At 48.8% G+C, this 27,114-nt stretch overlaps 1 protein-coding gene across 2 annotated transcripts in view; it reads left to right on the top strand.

Annotated features, from left to right (window-relative positions):
• LOC147448488 (putative sugar phosphate/phosphate translocator At3g11320) overlaps positions 1 to 27,114 on the top strand; it is an 85,901-nt gene that overhangs the window by 52,307 nt on the left and 6,480 nt on the right. For both annotated transcript variants that reach the window (XR_015189357.1, XM_086521075.1), the window contains exons 2-3: positions 8,987 to 9,090; positions 9,189 to 9,417. Coding sequence is in view for 1 of the 2 variants with exons in the window: in XM_086521075.1 (XP_086377201.1) it covers positions 8,987 to 9,090; positions 9,189 to 9,417 (333 nt within the window). In the remaining variant the exon portion in view is untranslated. The remainder of the gene's footprint in view (positions 1 to 8,986; positions 9,091 to 9,188; positions 9,418 to 27,114) is intronic.

Raw genomic sequence — 27,114 nt, 5'->3', positions numbered from 1 at the left:
TGTGTCCACCAAAGATGGTGGTGTCTTCTCTGGGAATTTCGGATCCCATATGCCATGAGCATGTCCATATCTCATGTGAACTCCTCTGATGAGTGCATAGGTGTGTCCATAGCAAACCACAAGTCACCACCCCCTCTGGAGTGCGCAACCGCCGAATGATGGCTGAAATGTATGGATCTCCCAAGGATTGTACGCCCGTAGATGATCAAGCCGATGTCAAAGAGATTGTGTACTGTAGCAGTCACTGAGAGACCACATGGACCACCATCGGATGGTGTTCTGGCAGGAGGTAACTTCATCCTCTGTGAAAAACGTAAGCCATGTGGCTGCTGTCCACCCAAAAACGCAATTGTGAGGTGATGAAAACTATGCTGTCCAGCGATTTTCAGTGTGCTCGGCAGTGTCCGGAGTGGTGCAGCGGGTCTTGGCAGGGTGGGGAATCAAAGTCACTGCCCCTGATTGCTAGACTTACACCACTCTGCTGCGTCACAAGTCTAGGGCATACATGTACGGCTAGTGTGCCTCCGGGCTGACACCCTTTGCATATGCATTTAGGCTGCATCATTGTCTGGGCGCCCACTTCTGGGCCGGTCACCCACTTTGTCTGGGCGGCCTCATATATTTCATTTTTCTGTTGTGTCGTGGGGATTTTTATCAAGCCTTGCCCTACCTCCCCTTGAGCACCTATATATGGGGCCAGGGGGGTACCCACTTCTACATCTCTTATCACACAGAGAACATACTGATTGTACTGAGGGTCTTCTGCTCATGGTAGTCATGGGGGGACTGATTGCCCCGCTCTTCCTACACATAGCGTTTTGGTGTCTACTCTCTCTCTCTCTCTCTCTCTCTCTCTCTCTCTCTCTCACGCTTCCGCACACGCGTGCACTCACATGGTACTCACATGGTATCAACAGCTTCAGGCTCTCCATGGGACCAACACTTCCATCATCCGCATCAGGAACTTCTCCCAAGATCAGCAACAGCCAGCAGATCTCTACACAAATAGGGTGGCCCCATCACTTGGACAACATCCATCGCAACGGATGTTCAGCCACACCTGCGTTTTTGCAAATGAGGCCTAGCGTTTTTGCATCTGGCTGCTAGCGCCAGCCATTTCTGGACATTTTTGTCACCGGAAAACTCCTCCAAATCACTTGCGTTTTTTGCTCACCCTTGCGTTTTTGGGGAGCAGGTGCGTTTTTGGTGGAAAAACCTTGCGTTTTAAGCAGAGGTGGGCAGCGCTAGCATCAGCCCACTCGGATCTTTGCCCCACCGGCTCGGCATCCGGTGCCTTGCCGGCGAGAATCGTCGTCAGATTTACTGTTTTCTGCCATAAACACCTGCTTTTTTCTCTGTTTTCAGCCCTCCGACGGCTGTGCACACAGAGAAAAACCCTCCCTACACTCTCTGCACTACTCCGTATCTCGCCAAGAGCGTACGAGCATACTGGAAATCGCTGGACAGCAGCGTTTTCATCACCTCACAGTTGCGTTTTTGGGTGGACAGCAGCCTCTTGGCTTGTTTTTTTTTACAGAGGATGAAGTTACCTCCTGCCAAGACACCATCCAGTGGTGGTCCATGCGGTCTGTCAGTGACTGCTGTAGTATACAATATCTTCGACATCAGCTTGATTATCTACGGGCATACGATCCTTGGGAGATCCATTCATTCCAGCCATCATTCGGTGGTTGCGCACTCCAGAGGGGGTGGTGACTTGTGGTTTGCTATGGACACACCTATGCACTCATCAGAGGAGTTCACACGAGATATGGCCATGCTCATGGCATATTCCCTTCCGAAATTCCCAGAGAAGACACCACCATCTTTGGTGGACACACACTTACCACTTGACCTTGACACGTCAGATCACTCGCTTACATAGGAGCATCTACATGGACTTAGGGTGGAGAGGATCTTGGATCTCTTCTTGGACAGGTTCATTGCTTGGATCTACTGACTGGAGTGGAACTTCAGTGCTTTGGACTCTCTTAGAGAGTTTACCCGCGAGATGTGGGAGATCAGGCATTACACGACCACATTCTGAGTCACTCGGAGCTTGGCTTGGATGGTAGTGCAGTTGCTCTTCCACACTTCTGATCATTTGCATTGCTACCTTCAGAGCTGCTTACACACCCTCGGTAACCTTACAACAGACTTATCCCCCGACCTGGGCAGTAGGCCACTCCCAACTCATTTACAATGAGAGCCACACCGAGTTGCGGTTTGGTGGCGTTGTTGGCGTGGATTTTGTTTTGGTTGACACCGGAGGATTGGAGGCAGGAGATACAGGCAAGACGGCGCAGGCAGATTGGTCTGGTCTTTCCTCTTCTCAAAGGATCTTCACAATGCAGACTGCTCAGTCTGGCTTCCCTACTTCATACAGGATGATTATTGTGCAGACAGCTTGGTCTGACCACACCTCTTCTCAGAGGCCTTTCATAGCGGAGACTGTTGAGTCTAGCTTTCCCCTCATCTTGGATTACCCTACCTATTGACAGGACATCATTGGGTGGTGGTCTATGCGGTCTCTTGGTGACGGTTGCAGCTTACGGTAGCTTCTACAGTGCATACTGCTTAGGCTGGCTTTCCTTGTTTTGGAGGACGTTTACGGCTCAAATTACTACATGTTCCCTTCTTGGAGTTTTTATACAGCTTAGCCACCTGGCCACACTGGGTTACAGGTTCATGCATTGACAGGCTTCCGGTCATTCTCATGACGGTTCCTGGGCTTCCCCATTTTCTTCAGATGGTTTGACTAGAGACACCACAGATCCTATTGGCCAAGACACATGCAGGTCTATAGGCACTTCTTTCACGACAAGGAGTTGTTTTCACACTCAGTTCGTGACCTCATGCAATACCTTCACACTGCATTAGCAGGGTACAACAGTTTGCTACGTTGCTTGTGACCGCACTTTACCATGGAGATTTCTTGGCGATCGGGACACCCCAGACTGTTACTACACTCGCGAAGTTCACCGGAGTAATGTCCTCTCGTCACAAAGTGATGACGTGGCTACGGACATCAGAAACCCTAATTTCTGCCAGAAACCCTAAAATTCTTGCAAACCCTAATTTTTGCCAAAAACCCTAATTTCCAAAAATTGCAGAGGTTGAATTTTTTTAAATTTATTATTATTATTTTTTTAATGATGAGAGACGCAAATCTTGCTTTGTCTCTACGTAATGAGAAAGAGAGAGAGAATGCTTTTGCTTTCAAGTTTTGACTCTGTGTGAGAGAGAGAGAGCAATTGCTTTTGATTTGAAGCTTTTGGGCCTCTGCTTTTGGGCATCCCTTGTAACCTTTAAATTAGTGGTGAGGGCCTCACTTCTCAGGGCATCTGGACACAGAGTCTGAGAGTGAATCCCGACCCACTCTCTTGTACTTTGAACTAATTGATATAAAAAGAAATACCGAAAGGGGCGCCAGTCTTTGGGGCCAATATCTCTAGGCACGGAACTCCGTCGGGCCAGTGCAAATCTATTGTGATCTGTGAATTGTTTGAAGTGGTTATTTGGTGCTGTCGCGATTGATTCTTGACTTGGAGTGTCCAAGTTTGTTTCAGTGTTATCAGAGCACGATTGATTTCTCTTCTACAAGAAATCCGATCCTCGATTTTTTTTTTCTCCACGGCACCTATGGCTTCAAGCAATGATGAGTCGCCTCCCTCTGCATCTGGAGATGCGGGCAGGGATCACAACGAAGATTCCGGCAGAGAGTATGGCCCGCCTTGACCTACTCAGGTGGAGCGGCGAGAGATGGAGCGTCGCGAGTTGATCGGCGATGCAACGAAGATGATGCTCAATTTTGCGAAGGACCCAAAATTTGCAAAATATATGAGCGAGACTTCTTTTCAGGAAGTGCATGAGTAGTGGCAGAAAACCACTACACCCACTCTCAAGAAACCTTCTGCTCACAAGAAATATTCAGTGAAGGAATTAGAAGAGGTGGTTGATGCACAGATTGCTCAGCTTTTTGACGTGCAAAAGAAAGCCAAAAGGCATGGCAAAAAGTAGAAGAAAAGCACTGACTTCTCGGGATATTTGGGTCGTCAGTCGACTTTTGACAAGGCAAAGAAACAGAAGAAGCGTGGTCGATTTGAAGGAGTACCCAGTTCTTCTTCTTCTTCTTCTGACAGTTCTTCTAGCTCTTCAGATTCGAGCGAAGAAGACAGAAAAGGTAAAAAGTGAAGCAAGAAACAAAGCTTCGGAAAGGGTAAGAAAAAGGCAAAGAAGGCTAAATCTCGCCCAGAGAATGACAGTTCTACTGAGGACTCGTCTACAGACAGCTCAGATTCTGATGACGGAAACTTTTATACGAACAAGAAGAATTTTTACAAAGCTAAACAATATGACATTCTCGAAGATAAAAGCAAGAAAGTCCGAGAGTTTAAGGAAGGTGGCCACTCGGTCAAGTTTGATACTTTTTCAGGATACTCAGATGCTTCGAAGGCTTTGTCTTTTATACAGCAGTTTGACATCGCTTTCGCGGGAGGACGCTATTTAGAGCACTCCAAGATTCGGAGAGCTGCCTCTTACTCTAAGGGGAATGCTCGTACTTGGTGGTCCACGCTTCTTTTAAACAAGATTGCGCCAGCTAAATGGCTGAAATTTAAGAAGCTTTTTATTTCTTCTTGGTTGACGCAAGAATATGAACGAGATATACGAGCTGCTTGGAACCATCTTCTGATGACCAAGAAAGATACAATCAATGCTTACTGTGAAAGATTCTGGAGCTCTTTTCTACCCGCCTCTTCATTCAAGAAGATCTCGTTCAGAGAACAGATTGAGCGGTTTACCTTGGGTCTACCTACAGAGATCCGAGATCACTGCTTGGAACAGAAGTCAGCTTCTATTCAGGAGTTGATGAGTCATGCGAAGCGGGGCTTTGCCATTCACTCTGGCAGTCTGACCTACCCCACAGATGAGGCCATGACACAACGAGCCGAACAGACTTCTGGGAATGAAAGTAGAAAGAAAAAGAGCAACCCAAAGAAAAAGGATGCACGACCCAAGCTTACTCTTGAGGAGAGAGCTCGCTTCATCAGAGAGGGGAAGTGCTTTGGATGCGGGGAACATGGACATATCTCCGTGAAGTGCCCTAAAAAGGCACAGAAAGAACAGAATGATAAAGACGACGACAGGCCTGAGAGTTCGAGAGCAATTGAGGAACGTGGCAGAAAAGGCAGATAGAAAAGCAGAACTGGTACCACATGGCGTGGGACGTGCACCGAATCTAATGAATGAAAGTACAAACTTTGCTGCTTTTGGGGCCAAGTGAAGGATCAGGAAGCTCTTTTGAAGGAGCCAAGGCCAACTTCTTTTCACTTGGAATTGGCGGCTCGATTTGGAAATTACGCCCCACAGACTGATGCCACAGGCGGAGGTAGTTCGATTGGCACCCGGATGGGATGTTGCCATTACACCGATCATTGGGAGTGCAAATGGATCCGGCCAAGATAGACACTAGCCGTGATTGGCCCGATTTGAAGAATGTCCATAAAGTTGAAAGCTTCTTGGGATTGTGTTCGTACTACAGACGGTTCATTCGAAAGTTTGCAAAGGTTGCTGCATATTCTTGATACAGAAAGGAGTCCCTTTCTCGTGGGGATCCACATAGGTGACTGCCTTTTAGACATTGAAAGAGAAATTGACTACAGAACTAGATTTGACTTTGTCGGACTTGCATAAGTCATTTGAAGTATTTTGTGATGCTTATGGTCGTAGTCTGGGTGCGGTCTTCATGCAAGAAGTCCATGTCATTGCTTACGAGAGCCGATTGTTCTCTAGGCCGGAGATGACATCACAGATTTATGAGAAAGAGCTTTTGGTGGTTATCCATGCTCTTACTTAGTGGCGGCATTACCTACTCGGAGCGGATTTTACTGTCTTTACAGACCATCAGAGTTTTCGCTACTTCTTGCCATAGAAGCAGCTTTCAGAAAAGCAGATGCGGTGGGCGAACATCTTGTCACAGTTTCACTTCCAGATTGTCCATGTGTAGGGACATAAGAATGTGGTGGCAGATGCTTTGTCTCGGAAGCCGTTGGTTGTGCTATTTCCGCGATACATCATAGGAGCTTCGAGGATATGGTCCATCAGTATGCCACGGATACAGATTTTTTAGATATTTTCACACGCATACGGGATGGGGAGACAATAGCTTTCTCCCTTCGGGAAGGCTACTTGATGAGAAAGACTATCTTTTGCGTTAGACAGCTGTTGCGAGAAAAGGTTATGATTGAATGCCACTGTCCACCTTTTATGGGTCACCGCGGCATTGCTACGACCATGAAGGGGTAGAGATATACTTCTTTTGGCCGAGACTCAAAAAGGATGTGGAAGAGTTTGTGCGCAGTATGCCAGAAGGTCAAGTTTGATAGGCATAAGGCACAGGAATTGTTACAGCCTTTACCCATACCCACCCGCCCCTGGGAAAATATTGAAATGGATTTCATTTTTGATCTCCCGAGAACATAGAATGATCACGATGAGTTTCGGATTACATGGCATGTTAGAGGGGGAAGGAGAAACCAATTGCTGAGTCCAAGGCCTTTGTCCCCCTAGCGACGAGGAACAAAGCATGGGCCCTGAAGCAGGCTACCTCGTGGTTTGCTGCGGAATCGTCGAGAAAGCGGGTGAACCCGTAGTCGAAGAAGTCCCAGCGGCGTCGGAGGTCAATGCTCGTCAGACCACGAGGGATAGCTGCAAGGGAAGATGTCTGAATCTGCAGAGGGGGCCGCAAGAAGGGTTGACCCTCTCTCGCTAGGCAACTCGTGGCAAAGGCGCTGCCAAGAGATCTCCTGGCTGCCGGGGAGGGACCAGTCTCCTGAGTCGACTGTGGAACTGGAGCAGGAGGGGGGGGGAGAAGGAGCTGGGGGGAGCGGAGGAGAAGAGGGGCGGGATGGGGCGACAGAGGTAGAGGGGCGTGGTGGAGAGGCGACGGGAGCAGAAGGCGGGGGGGAGGATGAGGAGGAGGAGGGGAACTCTGAAGGGGAAGCGGCTGTTGTGGGTGAAGCGGAGGTGGAGGCTGGCGTAGGGGACGACTCCTGCTCAAGAGGACCAAAGCGGTTCCCCGTGGGAACCCACTGCTGCTGAGTAGGCACCTGAGGGCCACTCTGAGTGCCAGGCTGTCGCTGTGGCCCCTGGCGTCAATGGCCACGGGCGTGCTGCCACCCCTCCTCCGCTGGAGCCCCAGGCTCGGAGGGTGGCTCTGAATCTGTGCGCTGTGCCGCTGACTGTGGCTGCGGCCCAGCCCTGGCAGGCTGGGGTTGAGGCTGTGGTGCAAGTCGCGGCCTCCTCCGTGGACAGGCCTTCGCCATCTGTCGGCAAATGAAGCATTGGTTCGGGAGGCCCGAGTACTCCATACTCTGTCTAAACCAACCCCCACTCACCCGAGGCAGAAGGATGACCTTCGGGAGCATGTGGGTATCTCTGACCAAAACTCGAATTGAGGGGATGCCAGCCGCCCTGGCAGCTACGATGCTGCCGTACGAGGTGTCTCCAGGACAGTCCCGATGGCGGAGCCGATCCTGGAAAGAAGTGGTAGGTACTCCCTCCGTAAAGTCGGAAAGCAGATTGAGACGGGGATGTCTGCCTCCTCTACTAGAACATCTGAAGTCGGGTCAAAACCATGTCGCCACTGTCGAAAGTGGGCGCGTGATGCTCGGATGGCCAGTGGACTCATAGCTATGACCTTGGAAGCCATCTCGGAGGTCTCGAACTCGATCTGATAGTACCCCTGTCCGAGAATCTGGACATCCAAGATCTTGCCCACCTCTGCGAGAAGGCGGGCCTGGAGAAGGTCTCGCAGCTCTCCTCTGCTAGGTCGGGTGCCGAGAATCTTGCAGATGACCGAAGTCGCCTGCAATCGCTCTACCTCAGCGGCAAGGCTCGCTTGCTCTGTCGGCGAGAGAGCAAGTTGAATGGCGGGCTCAGCGGGGTCAGGCGAGGGGGCTTCTGGCAAGTCCCTCTGTGGCGAAGCTGGAGCCTCCATCCGTGTCTACTGCTGTGTCGTAAGAAGAGGTCGACGGGTGGACGCTGCAATCAGGCGCAGGAGACACTGCCCCAAAAAATGAAGCAATGCCGAGGAGGCCGAATTGCAGTGGTTGACGGGGAGAGACCGAGGCGGGTGGGAAGCCGGGCCGGGGGGGGGGGGGGGGGGGATGGCTTGCGCAGGTGAAGCAGCAGCAACGAGCCAGTTTTTTTTTTGTGCAGTCACAAATTATTGCTTTGAACTAGTCGACCAAACATCGTTAAGCACCTCATTGGGCTTACATATCAAGCAAAGCATGCGAAGCTCGACATGTTTCTCCAAAAGACCTGTTTCCCAATGACTCGAGCATCGATCAGTATTCTCTTGCAACTCCAAGCATGTGGCTAGCAGTAATTCCCTACATAGACCATCATCCCTGGCCATGTCTAGCAAATACAGCATTCAATCGTAATTTTTTGACTTTCCAATCGTGTGCTCACAAAAGTCTTTAAAGCTATTGCTAGGGTAGATTAATTCTATCTAGAACGGAGTTTCATAGCGTGCTCAGAAGCAATTTACAACAATACGCATGCGGCGATGGGATGGGCATGAATGTTTATTGATTGTAAACCCTCAGGTTCTGACAGCTGCTGCAGCCTGCTGTTCTATCAGGCTATTGTATAACTGGCCATTGTGCTAACTTTTGTGCCGACTTCTCACATGTGGAATGGGCTAGTCATTATTGCTTTGTTATGTAGAGCAATCATATCAAGATGTGAAAATCGTTTTTGCGAAATTGTTGTGTTGAGTATTGTAATGAATAAAGAAAATTTGTTACCTTCATTACGACTTGAAAAAGTTTGGTCAATCTAGGTTAAGGAAGCCAGAATATAAATAACAACACTACAAGGATCATTAAAGGTCTTAATGTGAAAATTTTGGGACCCAAATATTTTGAATTTTTTAGTCTGTTAATATTGTGCTTTTGGCTGTTTTTTTTGGAAACAGGGAGAACCCAGTTTTCAATTTTATGGTTTTATCATGTGTCTCGCTGCAACTGCTGCTCGAGCTCTAAAATCAGTTCTGCAAGGAATACTTTTGTCTTCTGAAGGGTAATTATTTCTTCATGCTGGACTATGGTGTGCAATAAATTTTGCCATTACAAATTCTCACCTTAGGAGCCCTGTCTCGTGTTGGTGTTTTAAAACAGGGAGAAGTTGAACTCTATGAATCTGCTCCTTTACATGGCCCCGATTGCAGTCTTGGTGTTATTACCTGCAACTATGATCATTGAACCCAATGTTCTGAGCATAACAATTGCATTGGCTAGACAAGATCCAAAAATGATTTTGTATCTTCTCTTCAACGCTGTAGTAGCTTATTGCGTGAACTTGACTAATTTCTTGGTCACCAAACACACAAGTGCGCTAACTTTGCAGGTTTGCCTACACCCTTGTTTCTTCAAGTTAATGCTGCATTATTGCTATGACATACAGATTGGTTTAACACTGAGGTATAACAGTTCCAATTCTTGACAATAACCAATGAATAGACTGTCCCATCACCAGGAAACCGGAATGAACAGAAAGTGAAACAGTTAGTATTCAGGCAACTGAATTTTCCATGTACACAAAACAGGAAAAAAGGCACATGAGAAGTGTCTATCTATGTAGAGAAAGAAAGAAAGAAAGAAACAAGGTGAAGAGTCACAATAGCCTACATAAAAGATGATGAGAGGAAGTGGGTGAAATCTCACGATGGCTTGACGAAATAATGGTTGTGTGTGTGTGTGTGTGTGTGTGTGTGAGAGAGAGAGAGAGAGAGAGAGAGAGAGAGAGAGAGAGAGAGAGAGAGAGAGAGAGAGAGAGAGAGAGAGAGAGAGAGATGGTTGTGTGTGTGTGTGTGTGTGTGTGTGTGAGAGAGAGAGAGAGAGAGAGAGAGAGAGAGAGAGAGAGAGAGAGAGAGAGAGAGAGAGAGAGATGAAATGAAATGTTATATTAACGTCTTCAAAAGGCCAAAGTGACCTATGAGACCAGAAAGTTACAATGCGGTGTATTTGATACAAAGTCAGATTAACAAAATAAATTAAACTAGGATAACAAAATATAAATACTGCGGGATCCTAAACTAAGCAGTACAATGTGAAGACAATATGGGAGGGGGGTAGAGATCCATCTTCATGTGCACTCTGGACGACGAAAGAGTATGGCTTGAATCCTTTGCCGTAGCCTCCTTCGAAATTGTGTAGCTCCTCTCCTCCCTCGGGGTCGTCTAGATCTCCCTAGCTCCAATGCTCGGTCTATGAGAATGCCAGTAGTGCAGGTAGACCCCTCCACCGTCGCTGGTTGCTCCTCTGTCTGTTCTTCTGGGTGTACAGTATCTAGTGTAAAGAAATCTGTGATCTGTCTCTGGGGATGTCTCTCTTCACCTCTCCTCAGTAAGGTTCCTCTATGCTTGTGTAACTCAAGTAGATAAAGCCCAAGACATCTTTGATCCTCATAACTCATGACCCTAGATAGAGGCCCAAAACCTTCTTTGAATAGACAGTGAAAACGACCTCGTATCTCATAGTACACTGTGCAATGACATATGTAATGTACTTCTGTCTCTGGCTCTAGATGGCATAAGCGGCATATTCTGTTATCTGCCGGTGTCCTTCTGAATCTGCCAATCTCAATCTCGAGCTGATGTGAGGACGTGCGTATCTAGCCAATGGCACACCGCAAACCATGCGAAAGATGCGTGTCCATATAGCTAGGTCGAATCACAAACCCATCCCTTGTGAGGTGGAGAAGATGCTCTCCATAGAGAGAGAGAGAGAGAGAGAGAGAGAGAGAGAGAGAGAGAGAGAGAGAGAGAGAGAGAGAGAGAGAGAGAGAGAGAGAAATGAAATGTTATATTAACGTCTTCAAAAGGCCAAAATGACCTATGAGACCAATCAGTTACAAAATAGTGAATCTAATACCATGTCTGGGTACAAAAGAACTAGAAAAGAACTAGAAGTGGAACAAAATACTACTACTACTACTACAAGCTAAAACTACGTGGGTGTAGCAGCTGATACAATAGGTACCCGGTAAACTGGATGTAACAGTGTGTGAAACAAAGATGGAAGAAATGGTGAGGATCCATCCTCATCTGCACTCTGGATGTCGAGAGAGTATGGCTCGAATCTTCTGTTGTAGTCTCCGTCGATGCTGTGTAGCTCCTCTCCTCAGTCGCGGTCGTCTGTATCTCTGTAGCTCCAATGCTCGGTCGATGAGAGTGCCAGTAGTGGTCGAATGAGTGTGGGACGAGCTCTGCAGTGGTGGCTGCTCCTCTGGCTGTCCCATATCTAGTGAAAAGAAATCTGTAATGTGTCTCTGGGACTGCCTCTCTCTAGCTCTCCCCAGTAAAGTGTCTCTATACCTGTGTAACTCAAGTAGATATAGTCCAAGACATCTCTGATCCTCATAACTCATGACCCTAGATAGAGGACCAAAACCCTCTCTGAATAAGCAGTGGAAACGCCCCTGTATCTCATAGAACACTGTGCAATGACATATGTAGTGCAACTCTGTCTCTGGCTCTCTCTGGCATAATCGGCATATCCTGCTGTCTGCTGGTATCCCTCTGAATCTACCAGCAGAGAGAGAGAGAGAGAGAGAGAGAGAGAGAGAGAGAGAGAGAGAGAGAGAGAGAGAGAGAGAGAGAGAGAGAGAGAGAGAGAGAGAGAGAGAGAGAGAGAGCAACTACTTTATGGATATTAGACAATTTGCAGATTTGTTTGAGAGTCAGTTTAGTGAGGCCTTGGGAAGTGGGATTTTGTGAGGTGCTATAGGAGGTTTTTGCAATGGATGCTTTATATCAGTCAGATATACAACACTCGACTTTGTGGTTTTTGCTACATTGCCTGAGGTAGCTTTGGGCAGATTTGTGTAGACTTGATCACAATACAGATAGCTACATTTCAGCACCTGATTAGAGTTTCTTTATCCCTAGATGTGGCTTATGGGGATTTCTCCTCATGATATCATTGTCTTTCAGGGTTTTTCCCATATTTCTTGTATATGGACCTATGGTCAGTTTTATGAGTTTTATGTAATGCAAAGGGTCAAAGCTCCGCTTTGTGTGTGTGTGTGTGTGTGTGTGTGTGAGAGAGAGAGAGAGAGAGAGAGAGAGAGAGAGAGAGAGAGAGAGAGAGAGAGAGCCCTAAACTATGAGGCGTGCTGCAATCCTAACCCTAAATTGCACATCCTTTGTTTTCCCTTTGCCTACTTGTATACCCTCATGGCATGCTCTTTTTCGCTGTCCACCTGTGGACATAGCCGCCACCTCTATTCTGTTCTCGTTGATCTACTAGTGGTAAAAGTAGCGTTGACAGAAGTAGTTGCAGACCAAAGATGAGAGGCATGTGCTGGTAGACGCCAACACACGGCTAGCATCTTCAGTAGATATGGATGGTGTCAAGAAATATGCAGTGCGGGTGCATGCGCTCACTGCTGCTGTGCTTCGCCCGCCCCCCTCGCGCTGCTGCTCCTCCATCCCCTCGTGCTGCCCTGCCCCATCCCCCCCGCCTCCCCATTCGTGCTGCCCCCTCCCCCCCCCTCCAGCTAGCCCGCCGCTGTTGGTTTCCGCCCCCCTCCTTGCTAGCGTGCAGCTCTGGCTGCTTCCCCCCCTAGCCTGCCCGCTTCCTACCCGCATTGTTCATTGCCGCCGCTGCCCCCCCAGAGACTACGCAATGACCTTGCCTTGATAGTGATGTCTTTTTGACATTGCTCCTCGGTGCTTCCTCAGAGGGTTTGTCTTCATTCGACCCCTTTCCTTCACAGCAACAAACATAGATGGAGGCTCATGCTCCGCCCCATAAGGACTATCACGAAGCCCCCTTGCTTGACTTTGCAGAGCCCACCATCCGACTTGCTCTCTAGCCGACAGAGCAAGTGAGCCTCGTAGCAGAGGTGGAGCGCCTTTATGCAGCCGCCGTCATGTGCAAGATCATCGGCACCCGACCTAGCAGAGGGAGATGCGTGATCACCTCCAGGCCGGCCTTTTAGCAGAGGTGGGAAAGATCATCAACGTTCAGTTTCTCGGCGTGGCTACTATCAGATGGAGTTTGAGACCTCCGAGATGGCGTCTAAGGTCATTGCGACGAGCCCCTTTGCCATCCGAGCAGTCAGAGCACATTTTCAACAGTGGCTCCATGGCTTTGACCCGATTACTGATGCTCTTGTCGAGGAGGCAGACCTACCAATCTCAGTCTGCTTCCCCGATGTGAGGAGAGAGTACCTCCATCTATTTTCCAGGATAGCATGTGAGATTGGGACTGTCTCGGAGACACCTCGCACCACAGCTTCTATCGCTGCCAAGGCAACATACATACCTACAATACACATTCTGGTTCGAGACACCCACACCCTTCCGAAGGTTATTTTACTACCTCTGGTGAGTGGTCGTTGGTTTGGTCAGAGTGTGGAGTACTCAGGCCTCCCGAATCAGTGCTTCATTAGTTGACAGACGGGCCATCTTGCGAAGGCTCGTCCATGGATGAGGCCTCGACCCGCGGCCCAGACCCCGACAGAGCCTCCTAAGGTTGGCCAGGCCCAATAGGTAGTGACACAGGGACCTCAGGTGGGTTCTTCTTTCGAGACTGGTGCACAGCCAAAGGAGGGCTGATAGCAGGTCCGTGGTCGACGTCGCCAAGGACGACACGTCAATAAGACGGCCCTGGTGGTCGACTTGCACCAGGCTAGTAGTAGTGAGTTGCCGCAGGGAACCGTTTCGACCCCTTACTGCTGCAGGACAAGCCCAGAGATACCCCTCCCACCTCAGCTTCGGCTCCGACTGCCCCTCCTCCCGCTTCGCCCACCGCCCCTACCCCCCCGTCTCCATCACCTCCACCACCTCCCCCCATCCCCCCGTTACGGTCCCCTCTCCTCCCATTTCACCTTCTAGCCCCCCCTACTCTGTCATCCACTCACTATCCTGCCTCACAGTCGTCTTAGGGGACAAGACCTTCCTCGACAGCTAGGAGGTGTCTTGGCAGTGCGTTCGCCACGAACCGCTCGGCAAGAGAGGAGCAACCATTCCTGCGGATGCCTCTATTGATGCAAACCTCACCTTTTGCAGCAGTCCCTCGAGGCTTGACTAGTTTTGACATCCGTCGCATGTCGGACTTCTTTGCTTACGACTTCACACGCTTCCTCGGCGATTCCTCTCCCGACTTTGAGGCGGCTTGCTTCAGAGTCCACCTACTGTTTCTAGCAGCTAGAGGGGCAGAAACCCTGGACACAGCGGTTGGTTTCTCCTTCCCACTATGTGGCAGAGACCATAGACTTAGTGTTGGACGGGCTTCAGGTTCAGGTTCTTGAGTTCTCCCATCAAACGGGAGACTTGGGAGTGACGGATTTGATATAGACTATGTGGCCGTTGGCCAAGTTCTCTATGGCACCACCGGATATAGTAGGATGCATCTTCGCTTGTTTCTTGGCCCGGGTGGTACGCGAAGGCAACTTCCGCATCATAAGCATCGAGTCGGTTTGTCAAGCAGGTAAGGCGAACTGCGCGCGGAAAGGAAAAGAGAAGGTCGTAAAGATGGCCTCGTTACCTATATCAGAAGTCAGAATAAATGATAGAAAGAAACTTAGTCCTCTATTTTAGTTATCTCACGGGCCAACCATCGGGGTTTCTCAAAAATGAAAACACACGCACATACTCCGCGAGGTCACTATTACGACCAACAACCTTTGCATTTCGGCACAGTGGAACGTGTAACCAGCCTGGAGTTCCGTTTCAACCTACACTTGTTTCATGTGACTTAGTACTGGACGGGCTTCAGGTTCAGGTTCTTGAGTTCTCCCATCACACGGGAGACTTGGGAGTGACGGATTTGATATAGACTATGTGGCCGTTGGCCAAGTTCTCTATGACACCACCGGATACAGTAGGATGCAGACACATTGTGGTCTACTTCTTTGCTGACACGTACAGTACACCTTGCTATGTATATATACATAAGAACTCTTGGACAGAGGATGTAGCTCGACGGATCGCACACTCTTTTTGGGCTTGGGTTGGACAGACTGTGTAGTCATGACTATTTGGGGTCGCTCGGATGCGGATTACTCCCCATCCAAGCCGACCTCGAAGATAGTGAGATTGGCTGCTGTTGCAGCATCGGTTTTTTCTCATTGACTCCATGAGGATTGTCTCATGGAATGTGCAGGGATTAGGTGGACCCCAGTTTCAGCGTCAGAGGGGTCGCTTGCCTTAGGAGCTTCAGAGATGCCTTGTGGGTGGTACGATTGATATTCTTATGCTCCAAGAGCACCATCTTTGTGAGAGCCGCATTCGGCGATGTGGTCAGATTTTACGTAGTCGGTATGAGACATCTTGGTTAGCTGCTTTTGGGCCTGGAGACATCTAGGGACGGGTATGTATGAATATTGCGGACTCATGGCAACAGGCCATTGTGGACAGAGGTATTATTGTGCCACCAGGCAGGACCCGATGGATGACTATGCAGGTTCATGGTTGCCTCATGGGCTTCCTGAACATTTATGTGCTCAATGTGGCAAGTGCACGGGCTGACTTTTGGTCACATATTGTAGAGTCCTTGCCGCATGCAGAGCAATGGTTTGTCGGGCGAAACTTCAACATGTTAGAGGATCCCTCAGATAGGATTGGAGGTAGTCATGCTACTGTGCACGGGACTGAGTTGGCAGCATGGGAGCATTTATATATGACCTTGAGGATTTCAGATGTTTGGCAGCATGCAGGCTTTGTGCGGACCCTAGACAACTTTTCTTTCTCTCGCTCTGACCGCAGAGGAGGAGGAGCGAATCTATTTGGGATAGATCGCTTCTACACCAATGACCACATCTGTGACTCGGGAGGATCTGTCGGCATTCTCTCAGGGACTACATTTTCAGATCATGCGCCAGAGATTCTTACGGTGACAAATAGATAGAGGAGTGGGAGCACGATGCTGCACCGCACCCTTGAGAGGATCGTGCTGGATACAGAGCTCAGGGAGCGGGTGGTGGCACTTTGAACAGAGAGTTTGGGCACTCAGGGCACCTTTGCTGGTAGAGTGTCCTCCGGACTTGCTGAGCTCAGTCGCTTTTTCCTCCAGGAGTCTGCAGCTCGCGTGGCTGTAGCCAGGGAGGAGGAGAAGCGTCTCCAATGGGGCATTGCTTCCATATAGTGGATGCACCTAGACTGTCCTTGGTTGGAGGAACAGATGCAGCGGGCTTGACAGGAGATGACTAGCATTGAGGAGCGGCCCATGAGTTTGCCTTTCATCGGTAGGCATCTCAATGGACCCAGGTGCGTTACTGGGGAGTTCTTTGAGACTGTGGGGCCCCATCATACGCACACCAGAGTTAGCCGGTTGAGGAGATCTGACAGGTCAGTTGCTTCAGAGCTTGAGGACATGCGTGCAGTTGCTACTGACTTTTACAGTGATTTGCTGTCAGCTGAGCCACAATTAGAGCGTCAGGATGCATGCAGAGAGCAGGTTTGGGCACAAATGCCTTGCCTTGTTACTGAGGAGATGCGTCAGAGACTAGAGCTGCCTCTCTAGTCAGAGGAGCTGCATGAGGCCCTAAGGGAACTTCCACGAGGTAGCTGTCAAGGGGAGGATGGTTTGACTCCCAGCTTCTTCTTGGAGTACTGGGAGACGCTTGGTTCGGATCTTTGTAGCGCCTACCAGTACATTTTGCACATTGGAGAGATGCCTGGCAGCATGAGTGAGGGCTTGATATACCTTATTCCCAAGGAGGAAGGCTCCTTGGATGAGATTTGGTAGTGGTGACCCATCACCATTCTCAACTCAGCCTACAAAATCTTAGCCAAGGCTCTGAGTTTGAGGATTCAACCGCTAATTGAGAGCATTATACATGGGACCTAGATAGTTTTTGTCAAGGAGCGTTGTATCCTTGACAACATTCACCTTTTTGGGAGGCATCTGCCGTCGCACGTCTTCGAGGAGAGGATCTTGTGATACTCCTCGAATTTGAGAAGGCTTACGATAGAGTTGACTGGGAGTTTCTTGGTGGGCACTCTACGTAGGATGGGGTTCTCAGATGCTTGGATTAGAGGTGTGTCAGCCCTCTACAAATGTGCGCACAATCAGGTGCTCTTCGTAGCGAGAAGAGAGGAACGCTTATGCTTATGCGCTCGGTTAGATAGGGTTGCCTTCTTGGCCCCTTCATCTTTCTCTTCTATGTTGAGGCGATGAGCAGATTTTTGACTTCACAGGAGCTTAGCATGCGTGGTTTAGAGATCCCTATTAGGGGAGAAGAGCTACTTGACGCTGAGTTTGGTGACAAATCAGCCATGTACTTGGAGGGCCATGAGTCCAATTTGCACAGGTGTGAGCAAGCTCTTGAGGTGTTTTGTTGTGCATCAGAGCACTGATCAACTGGATGAAGATGATGCCTTTTTGGGTTGGCGGTGCTCCTACGCCTGAGTGGTCACCGGGTGAGGGCTGTAGGTGGATCTCCTCAGGGACTATTGTACGCTATTTGGGTTGTCAGATTGGATTGGACTTATCCCCAGAGCAGCAGATTGCTCCCCTCCTCATGTCCATTAGGAGGAAACTGCTTCATTGGAGTTCTGCACGTCTCTCTTTGGCAGGCAGAGTTGTGTTGGCCACCCAGGTGTTGTTGGCTACTATGTGGTACATCACGTCCTGTTGGATCTTCTCGAGCTCTTGTATCAACCAACGGGACACCCATCTAGCTTGGGCCAAAGTGACGTGGCAAGTCATCACCCTACCATGCTCTCAGTGGGGGCTGGGGATCATCCACCCAGCACAGGAGAGCAGAGCCCTCCCTGGGAAGCTTCTGGTCAGAGGACTGCTTCCAGGGAGGTGCCCTGGAAGGAGCTGTTGCTTCACCGGATTTGAGCTTGAGTTCCTCATGCGGGCGGCCCTTGGAGCCTGTCCACCGGGTGGATTTTTACAGAGATGCGCAGGGTTGTCCTTAGCAGGAGATTGGAGGACTGATTTGCTTCGAGCCTGCTTAGGTCCTAGAAGCAATTGAGGAGTGGCCTGGAGCAGCATCAACCCACTTTCCTGGAGGAGCGCTCGAGGAAGCCTCTTGTTTGGAACCCCATGGTTAGCACACAGAGAGGCCACCTGATTGGTAGCTTGCCTCACGTCTCTTGGGGTCCCATGGCAGAGGGTCTAGCCCGCACTTTCGGTGAGTGGCTTCAGTTTTCAGGCTTGCCTGAGGAGGTTCAGAGCATACAATTATGAGGCATGAGGGGGGTCAGAGCATGTGTCAGGACATTACAGAGGCTTTACGAGCTGAGTGGCTTACCCCTCTAGAGGCAGAAACTTCCAGGTGGATGGGGGCCTTCACGCGGTTGGAGGTTCTCATTGCAGTTCGAGCTTGCTTGGAGTCACTACCCTGCATGTTCCTTGAGGTTCAGGTAGAGGGTCCCCCTCACAGAGGCTCAATAGAGGCTCCACAAGTTGCAGAATGCCATTTTCAGAGGACTCGAGTTGTGTGCATCTGTGTGAGGACTTATGTCATTGATCCTGACCCAACAGATCTTGAGACAGGACATTGGCGGATTTGGACCTGGGAGAGCAGCCCTCTAGCTTGAGTGCTGTGGGATCTGAGAGAGTGGTTCTAGCAGGATTCTTTCTCTTCAGCCGATCACCCAGGGACTCTCTTTTTCCAGTGCACAGCTCGTTTGGGGCGTCACATACTGGCAGCACGGAGAGAGGCTGGCCCTGTTGCAGCACTACATTGGCAAGAGGAGAGTCTCACATCCAAGTTCTTGGTAGGTTTCTTGGAGCGGTTGTGGGACAGCAGGCAGCGAGGAGAGCTACTATGTTTTGTGGCTAGTTGCACATAGAGCTACAACAGTTGGGAGCTGGCTAGTACACAACGGCTTCTCAGCAGCATGTGCAACTTGCGGCCATCCTTTGCAGAGTCAGCGGCGGCATCTGTGGGAGTGCCTCATGTCACAACAGGCTTGGCTTCGGGTTCTTCGGCTGATGCGAGCCCTTTCCACAGCTCGACAGTACACTTGGAGCGTGGCAGCTTGGTCCACTCTCACGGGCCCTTCGCTCCATTTTGAGTTGGCTTCCACCAACATGATAATAGTGATTCAGGGGAGTCGACCTACACTCCAAATTGCTACAGAGCTCACCTCCCAGGAGTGGTGCAATGATAGAGAGTGGTGTTGGAAGCTTGTCTGCAGCTTGACACTTTGGTTCATTTGGCGGGCCCGCTACTTTCGCATCTTGGAGGCTCGCCTTGTCCCACCGGCATAGACTGTTCGTGACTTTTGGGTGGAGCTGATTCATACACGCAGGGGCCAGTTGGAGAGACTTCAAGGTAGCTCCGACCGCATGTGGGAGCGCCGAGAGGCTTTCTTGCAACTTTGGTGCCCGGGGCCTTTCTTCACTATGGTCAATGGTGTGCCTAGATGGCATTACCAGCCACCAGTATGGCTATTTCCTCTTCCCATCTCGTGATTTAGCCCTCATTGTACATATTTTGTTTTTTCACTAGGAGAGTCTCCCTATGTTTTTGATGTAGCCCTCTCTAGTAGAGGTGGTTGTAGCCGTATGGGCAGTTTTATTAACTAATCGAAATATCTTTTTCTTGTAAAAAAAAAGAAATACGAAGTGCGGCTAGGAAAGTGTCGGGCCTTTGACTGTGAGGGTTCATAGGAGAATCAAGCGAATTACAGATCGGAAGAAAAAGACACTTACTGTCCCCGCCTGCTTGTGTGAGACCTTGTCTACCCGACCTTGCTCCTATTTGCCCGACCCAGCCCTTACTTGCTCGGATGCCCTTTCCGGCTTGCTCGCCTTTGCCCTTTCCCTCTTGTCTGTAACCCTTAGCTCCACCCCGCTACTGCTAAAGCCTTTACCTGTCAGAGTTCAAGCATCTCTCTTGGTTCGTCTAGTCGGTCCTAGCTCCTCCCAGGGACACAAGTGCTAGGGAGTGGGAGCAGTTTTGTGGCTCTGCCCGGCCAATATGAGGTAGGTTTCTCATGTCGGGTTGTGTCTAGCCATGTTTAGCCTTGTGTTTGGGCTCAATTCCATGGCTATCAGGCTCCTATAGGCTGGGGGTATTTTTCCCATCCTTGCTGGTATTTTTCTCTATAGCCCATAGGGCTTCTCTTGCCTTGTCACCCTATTTTCCTAGTTTACTAGGTTGTGGGACTGGTGGACAGCTGGCCGACCTGTGCAGTTGGGAGTATATAGGTGTCAGCAGGGGCATAGGAGTATGCATTGCATAGTGCCCCAGGGGCAGGAGGCCCTAGGGAACAGCCCTAGCACGGGTGATGGGCGGGAGGGGCATATCAGCCCAGTGTTTTTCCCACAGCCCAACGTTTTTGCCATTCCCAGCATTTTTGGCCACACTCAACTTATAGGTAGTTGATGGGCAGCAAGGGATCAGCCTAGCATTTTCCTTCGTAGGGTAGATGCATGGAGGCGCTATGATCATGCAAATGCAGAGCACCTCCATCATGGTGCAGGCATACAAGAGGAGTAGATTTGTGTTCGCCAGGGGGCAGCCACACCGTAGGTTAGCCCCGTTCCGGTTTCTTCTCCCTTCAGATCAGCCTTCCTACCATGAGAGATCCCGCCAAAGCCTTGCTTCCAGAGGAGGCTAGGGCAGCCCATGACGAGACCGTGTCAGTGGTCTCGTGTGCAGTCGCCATTGTTGGTAGCAGTCACAATTGTGTGCACCTCGGGTCTATCTATTGGACATGTCAGTTCTATGCCGGACCACCCTTGGTCACTTGTATGAGCATATTGTTATCATCATGGATAGCCTTTCCCAGATCTCTCTCTCTCTCTCTCTCTCTCTCTCTCTCTCTCTCTCTCTTTCATTCTTAGATGTCCTATCTCTTTCTATTTGAGTGATCTCTCTTCTCCATAGATGTGCCTTGTTCATGTGTTTGGCATTGCAAATCTTCTAGATCGGAGTCGAGGTGCCCACCTTATCACGAGCCAGTTCTTGTCTTCACTACATCTTCCACTACTACCTTTGACATGGTATCAGAGCCCTATGGTGATACGTCCACCTTGATGCTCAGATTTGGCTGATCCGGTACCGTTTTGGACATGATTGAGAGAGAAGAAGCTTGCTTTGTTTTTCCTAATTTGGGGCAGATTTGGGTATGTGGAGGCCTTGGATCCTCATCTTGTAGAGCTTGGGAGCAGGATCTTTTGATGTTGCCGTATTAGCTGCAGTCTCAGTATTGATGTGTGCTCCTTTGCAGTTTCACTTTAAGTTCCAATGAAGTTCCTTCAGATACAGTTTGCATTTCACTATATGGTGGTTGGTGTAGATCTTTGGTTCTTCATTGTCAGACATATAATTCCTTAGTAGCCTCGGTTGTCCCATTCCTTGGACTTCACGTAGCAGCTTGGAGATGCTGGCATGTGGTATATGAGCGGAGGTGCAGGTTCCCGACTCGAACCTGGAGGGTGGACACTTTAGAGTTGGGAAATGATCTGGATACCAGTATTTTATGCCTTTACCCTCAGTTTTGATGCATTCTCTTGGAGCAGTTAGCAGCAATACCTTTTTGTAGATGTTGGTTGTGCGACTTGTGAGTCCGTTGGCTTGAGGAGATTCTTGATAGAGCTGGATTTACTTTTAGCAAACAACATTTTACTTCCCGAATCTCTTTCGTGGGTAGTAGTTGGATTGTATATTGCAGGATACTTTTACACTGCGGAGTTTGTAGCAGATATCCTCGTCCACGAAACCCTCTCTTTATCGTTGCAGATTGTTCACTCCAGCTTCCTGTTCCGACTTCCTTTCCAGGAGCTGAGAGGGGGTGTTCAGGCATCTCTCTTGGTTCGTCCAGTCGGTCCCAGTTTCTCCGAGGGTTAGGTGCTAGGGAGTGAGGGCTGTTTTGTGGCTATGCCTGGCAAGTGTGAGGTAGGTTTCTCATGTCGGGTTATGTCTAGCCATGTTTAGCCTTGGGTTTTGGCTTTAGTTCCATGGCTATCAGGCTCTTGTAGGCTTGGGTAAGTTTCCCAACCTTGCTGGTACTTTTCTCTATAGCCCACAGGGTTCTCTTGCCTTCTCGCCCTATTTTCCCAGTTTACTGCCCAACATTTTTGGCAGCACTCAATGAAAGAGTGAAACATAAGGTACCGGTAGGTGCGCGTCGCGATGTAGTGCAGGATTGGGGCAAGAAGCAGGAGGCGGAGTGCAACAGAGAGGAAGGGATTGAAGCAGGGAGAGAGAGAGCTCACGTTTTTGGGGAAAACTCAATTAGTGAGTTTAGGGTTTTCCCACTTTTATTATAAGTGAGTTAAAAAAAATGTGTCCAGGTTCAATATGAACCTATTGAACCTGGACAAAGTATAAAAATATACAAAAAGGGGTTATTTTGGCCTTTAACCCAACAACCTTCCACTTAAAGGCATAAATGACGCCTTTAAGTTAACCGACTCCCACCAGCTGTATGCAATGCTCATGTTGAGCCTTAGAAAGACTCTTGGTGAGAACATCTGCAGGGTTATCCTGTGTATGGATCTTAGTCAAGGTGACTAGGCCATCCTCCAATACCTGTCGTATGAAGTGGTACCGCACATCTATGTGTTTGGTACGCGCATGAAACATGGCATTTTTGGCTAAATAGACAGCACTCTGGCTATCACAACCCAACACGGGTGTATGAGCAAGTATGCCAAGTTCTTTTGCAAGTCTGCCCAACCAAATGGCCCCTTCTTTTTTTTTTTGAGAAAAAGATCCTTCTATTAGTTAATGAAAACTGCCCATAGGGCTACAACCACCTCTGCAAGAGAGGGCTACAACAAGCATGATGGGGAGACTCTCCCAATGAAAAAACAGCATATATACAATGAGGCTAAATCAAGAGATGGGAGGAGGGAAGAGCCACACAGGTGGACAGTAGTGTCATCTGAGCACCCCTTGGACTATGGTGTAGAAAGGCCCAGGGCGCCAGAGTCGGAGGAAAGCCTCGCGGCGCTCCCGCATGCGATCGCAGCTGCCCTGTAGTCCCTCAAGCTGTTCTCTGAGAGTATGGATCAGCTCTAGCCAAAAGTCACGAACAGTCTCTGTTGGTGGCACAGGACGAGCCTCAAAGATGCGGAAACAGCGGGCCCGCCAGATGAACCAAAGTGTCAGGCCACTGATGAGCTCCCAACACTCCTCTCTCTCACTGCACCACTCCTGTGGAGTAAGCTCTGTAGAAGGCTGGAGTGTAGGACGCCCCCCCTGTATCACTATCATCCTGCTGGTGGAAGATAGCTCAAACTGAAGTGCCGGGCCCGTGAGGGTGGACCAAGCCGCTGCTCCCCAAGTGTACTGTCGAGCCGTGGAGAGAGCAGGCATCAACCGAAGAACTCGTAGCCACACCTGCTGGGCCGAGGAACAGTCCAAAGACAGTGACACTGACTCTCCACCAAATGGTCACAAGTTGCACATGTGGCAGAGAGACCACTATGCACCAGCCAGCTCCCTACTGCTGTGGCTCTATGTGCGACCAGCCACTGAAACAAGGTGACTCGCCTCGGCTGTCTGGAGTCCCACAACCTCTCCCAAAAGTCTGCCAAGAACTCGATTGTGAGACCCTCCTCCTGCCAATGACGTGCTGCAGCGGGGAGGGCCTCTCTCTATGCTGCTAGTATATGACGTCCCAGTCGAACAGTGTACTGAAAGAAAGGGACTCCTGGGTGGTCTGCAGAAGAGAAGGGGTCCCTCCATAACCACTCACCAGGATCCCACTGTACTCGTGCCAGCGGACAACACTCCCAAGCCCATCGCCTCCTGTGTCCTGTCTCAAGAACTGGTGGGTCAGGGTCTATGACGCAGGTCCTCCCACACATGCCCACTACTCGGATCCTCTGAAAACAGCACTCTGCTACCTGCGGGGCCTCTACTGCAACTCGCTGTTGTCGTCGCCCACCCTGAAGCTCGAAGAATAGGGCTGAGACAGACTCGGAGCAGGCCCTGACTGAAATGAACCTCCAGTCGTGTGAACGCTCCCATCCACCGGGGTGCTACTGGCTTGAGAGGCGTGAGCCACTCAGCTGGAACTGACTCTGAGAATGTGAGAGGGGTGCAGAGCATGGGTCAGGACATCACAGAGTCAGCTTGAGATAAAAACAACAATTTGGGACAAACCCTGCACCTCCTCTGACAAACCTGTGAACTCTAGCCAATCACCTAGAGAGCGCGCTGGACCTGCTATCATGGGACCCCAAGAAACATGAGGCCGACTACCAACCAAGTGGCCTCTCTGCGTGCTAACCATGGGGTTCCAGACGAGGGGCTGCCGTAGGCGCTCCTCCGTGCACGTCGGCTGTCTCTGCTCCAGGCCACGCCGTAAGAGCTCCCAAGATCGAAGCAAACTCACAGCGAAGCGGTCCTCCAGTCTCCTGCTCACCAAATGGCCTTCTTTGAAGCCTCTGTGGCTGAAATATATTCAGCCTCAGTAGTACTCAATGCCACAATTTTTTGCAACCTAGAACACCAAGAGACTACACCACCAGCAATGGAAAATACATATCCATTGATAGATTTCTTGGTATTCATGTCACCTACCATGTCTGCATCACAATATCCTTGCAACTTCAAGTTACTTTTTCCATAACAAATACACTTTGATTGTGTATCTTTCAAATTTCTCAGAATGCATTTGACAGCTTCCCAATGCGCTTTGCCAGGATTCGACATGTATCGACTAACAACTCCCACTGCATAAGCAATGTCGGGACGAGTGGAAACCATAGCATACATAAGAGAACCACAAGCTGATGCATATGGGATTCCCTTCATTGCTTTCAATGCCACCTCATCCTTTGGGCAATCTGCTTTGCTAAGCTTAGTGTATGGAGGTAAAGGTACCCCAAGAGACTTAGCATCAGCCATATTAAATCTGTCAAGTACTTTTGCAATGTACCTTTCTTGAGATAAAAACAACAATTTCAGCTTTCTATCTCTTTTAATATGCATGCCCAAAATATGCTCTGCATCACCCAAATCCTTCATAGCAAATGCTGAATTTAGCTTATGTTTCAGAGCATCAAGACTAGTCTTATGTTTCCCAGCAAGCAACATGTCATCAACATAGAGAACAAGTATGATGGGACTACCATCTTCATCCCTTTTCGTATACAAACAATGATTTGCATGGCTGCGTTTAAACCCTTGAGACAGCATAAAAGTGTCAAACTTCTTATACCACTGTCGTGATGATTGTCTCAAACCATACAGAGCCATTTTCAGTTTGCATATAAGTTCCTCATGTGTAGGAACTACAAAACCTTCAGGCTGTTTCATATATATGTCCTCTTCAATGTCACCATGCAAAAACGCTGTCTTTACATCCATTTGATTCAATTCCAAATCAAGCACCCCAACGAGAGCAAAAAGGACACGTAAAGTTGTAAGCTTTACAACAAGAGAAAAGATTTCCTAAAAATCAATTCCTTCTTTCTGTGCATATCCTTTTGCAACCAATTTTACCTTGTACTTGGGTTTTTCATCCACTATCTTAATCTTGTACACCCATTTGTTAGAAAGAGCCTTTCTCCCTTTAGGCAATGGCATAAGATCCTAAGTATCATTTGCTTACAAGGATTTCATTTCCTCTTGCATCGCAAGCTCCCACTTACTGCTTGACTCATATGATTTGGCCTCTTTATATGTAAGAGGTTCACCCTCATCTGTCAACATTACATGATCCAAAGAGGGGTTAAATCTCTGCGGTTGCCTTCTCAAATGAGTTGACCTACTTACCCAATGATCTACATTCTCAGGAAACGGTTCTACATCATGAGGCAACTCATTTTCAGTTCTATCATCATGCTGAAAATCATTTTCAGCCAATTCAGGTGGCCGTCCATCCTCATTAGGAGCATCAAAATCATGTTCTACCTCTTCTGGCTCAAGGTTAATCGGTTGATTATCAATTTCAGCTTGCGGTAATGCATCATGAGGCTCTTTTTCAACATCAATGGGTGGCACGGAAGGCTGAAATCTGGCTGTTTTCTTGTCAGCATGAGATTTTGTAGCATTCTTTAGCAATTTTGCCTCATTGAACACTACATCTCGGCTATGTATTACCTTTCTAAACTGTGGTAACCACACTCTATAGCCCATTTCACCTTCTTCCCCATAACCTAGGAAGACTCCTTTAATGGACTTCATATCAAGCTTTGTTCTCAAGTCATTGCGTACATGAACAAAAGCTTCGCAGCCAAATACTCTTAAATGATCATAAGAGGCAGGTTTGCCAGACCAAACCTCCTTTGGAATGTCATTTTTCAGCGTACTATTAGGAGTGATTGCAAATATGAACTGTAGTTTTCAATGCCTCCCCCCAAAACTCGTGGGAAAGATTAGCGGTGACAACATGCAACGCACTCTCTCGCATAAAGTACGATTATACCTCTCAGCCACACCATTAGAAGACGGATTATAAAGGGCTCTCAACTCCCTTTTAATCCCATTTTCATCACAAAAACGCTGAAATTCAGCAATACATACTCTCCTCCTTTATCAGATCTGAGGCATTTAAGCTTAGTACTCTTTTGTGTAGTGACAAAAGCATGAAACTTCTTAAAAGCATTAAAAGTCTCACTCTTACTTTTCAACAAATGCACCATCCTTTCCTAGTACAATCATCAATGAATGTAACAAAATACAATGCACCACCAAAAGACTTAACAGGCATAGTGCATACATCGGAGTGAATAAGATCAAGAGGATTAGCTTTGCAAGAGACACCAGAGTAATAAGAAGATTTCTTTTGCTTTCCATAAAGACAATCGTTACAAAAATCCAAGTTTTTGCCTTTTACATCCACCCTCTTCAGAGAGGAAAGCACATCAATACCCTTTTAGCTCATATGGCCAAGTCTCTTATGCCACAATTCCGTGTGTGAAGCAACTCCATCAACAGCAAGAAACTTGCCAGGCAAAGCTTTGCATCGAAGATAGTACAAAGTACCTCTTTTAGACCCTTTTGCAACAAGCATAGAGCCTTTAAGCAACTTCCATGAAACCCCAACAAAGATGGTAGTATAACCATGTTCATCTAACTGGCCAGCAGATAGCAAACTTTTCTTAATGCCTGGTACAAACCTGACATCATTCAACACAAGCTCTTGACCATTGTTAAGTGCCAAACGCATTG

This window comes from Adiantum capillus-veneris, chromosome 10, assembly GCF_014529385.1.
Source record: "Adiantum capillus-veneris isolate H3 chromosome 10, ASM1452938v2, whole genome shotgun sequence".
In the NCBI taxonomy this organism is placed as follows: Eukaryota; Viridiplantae; Streptophyta; class Polypodiopsida; order Polypodiales; family Pteridaceae; genus Adiantum; species Adiantum capillus-veneris.
The sequence above is the reverse complement of the archived record's forward strand: the minus strand, read 5'-3'. Positions and strand labels throughout refer to the sequence as shown.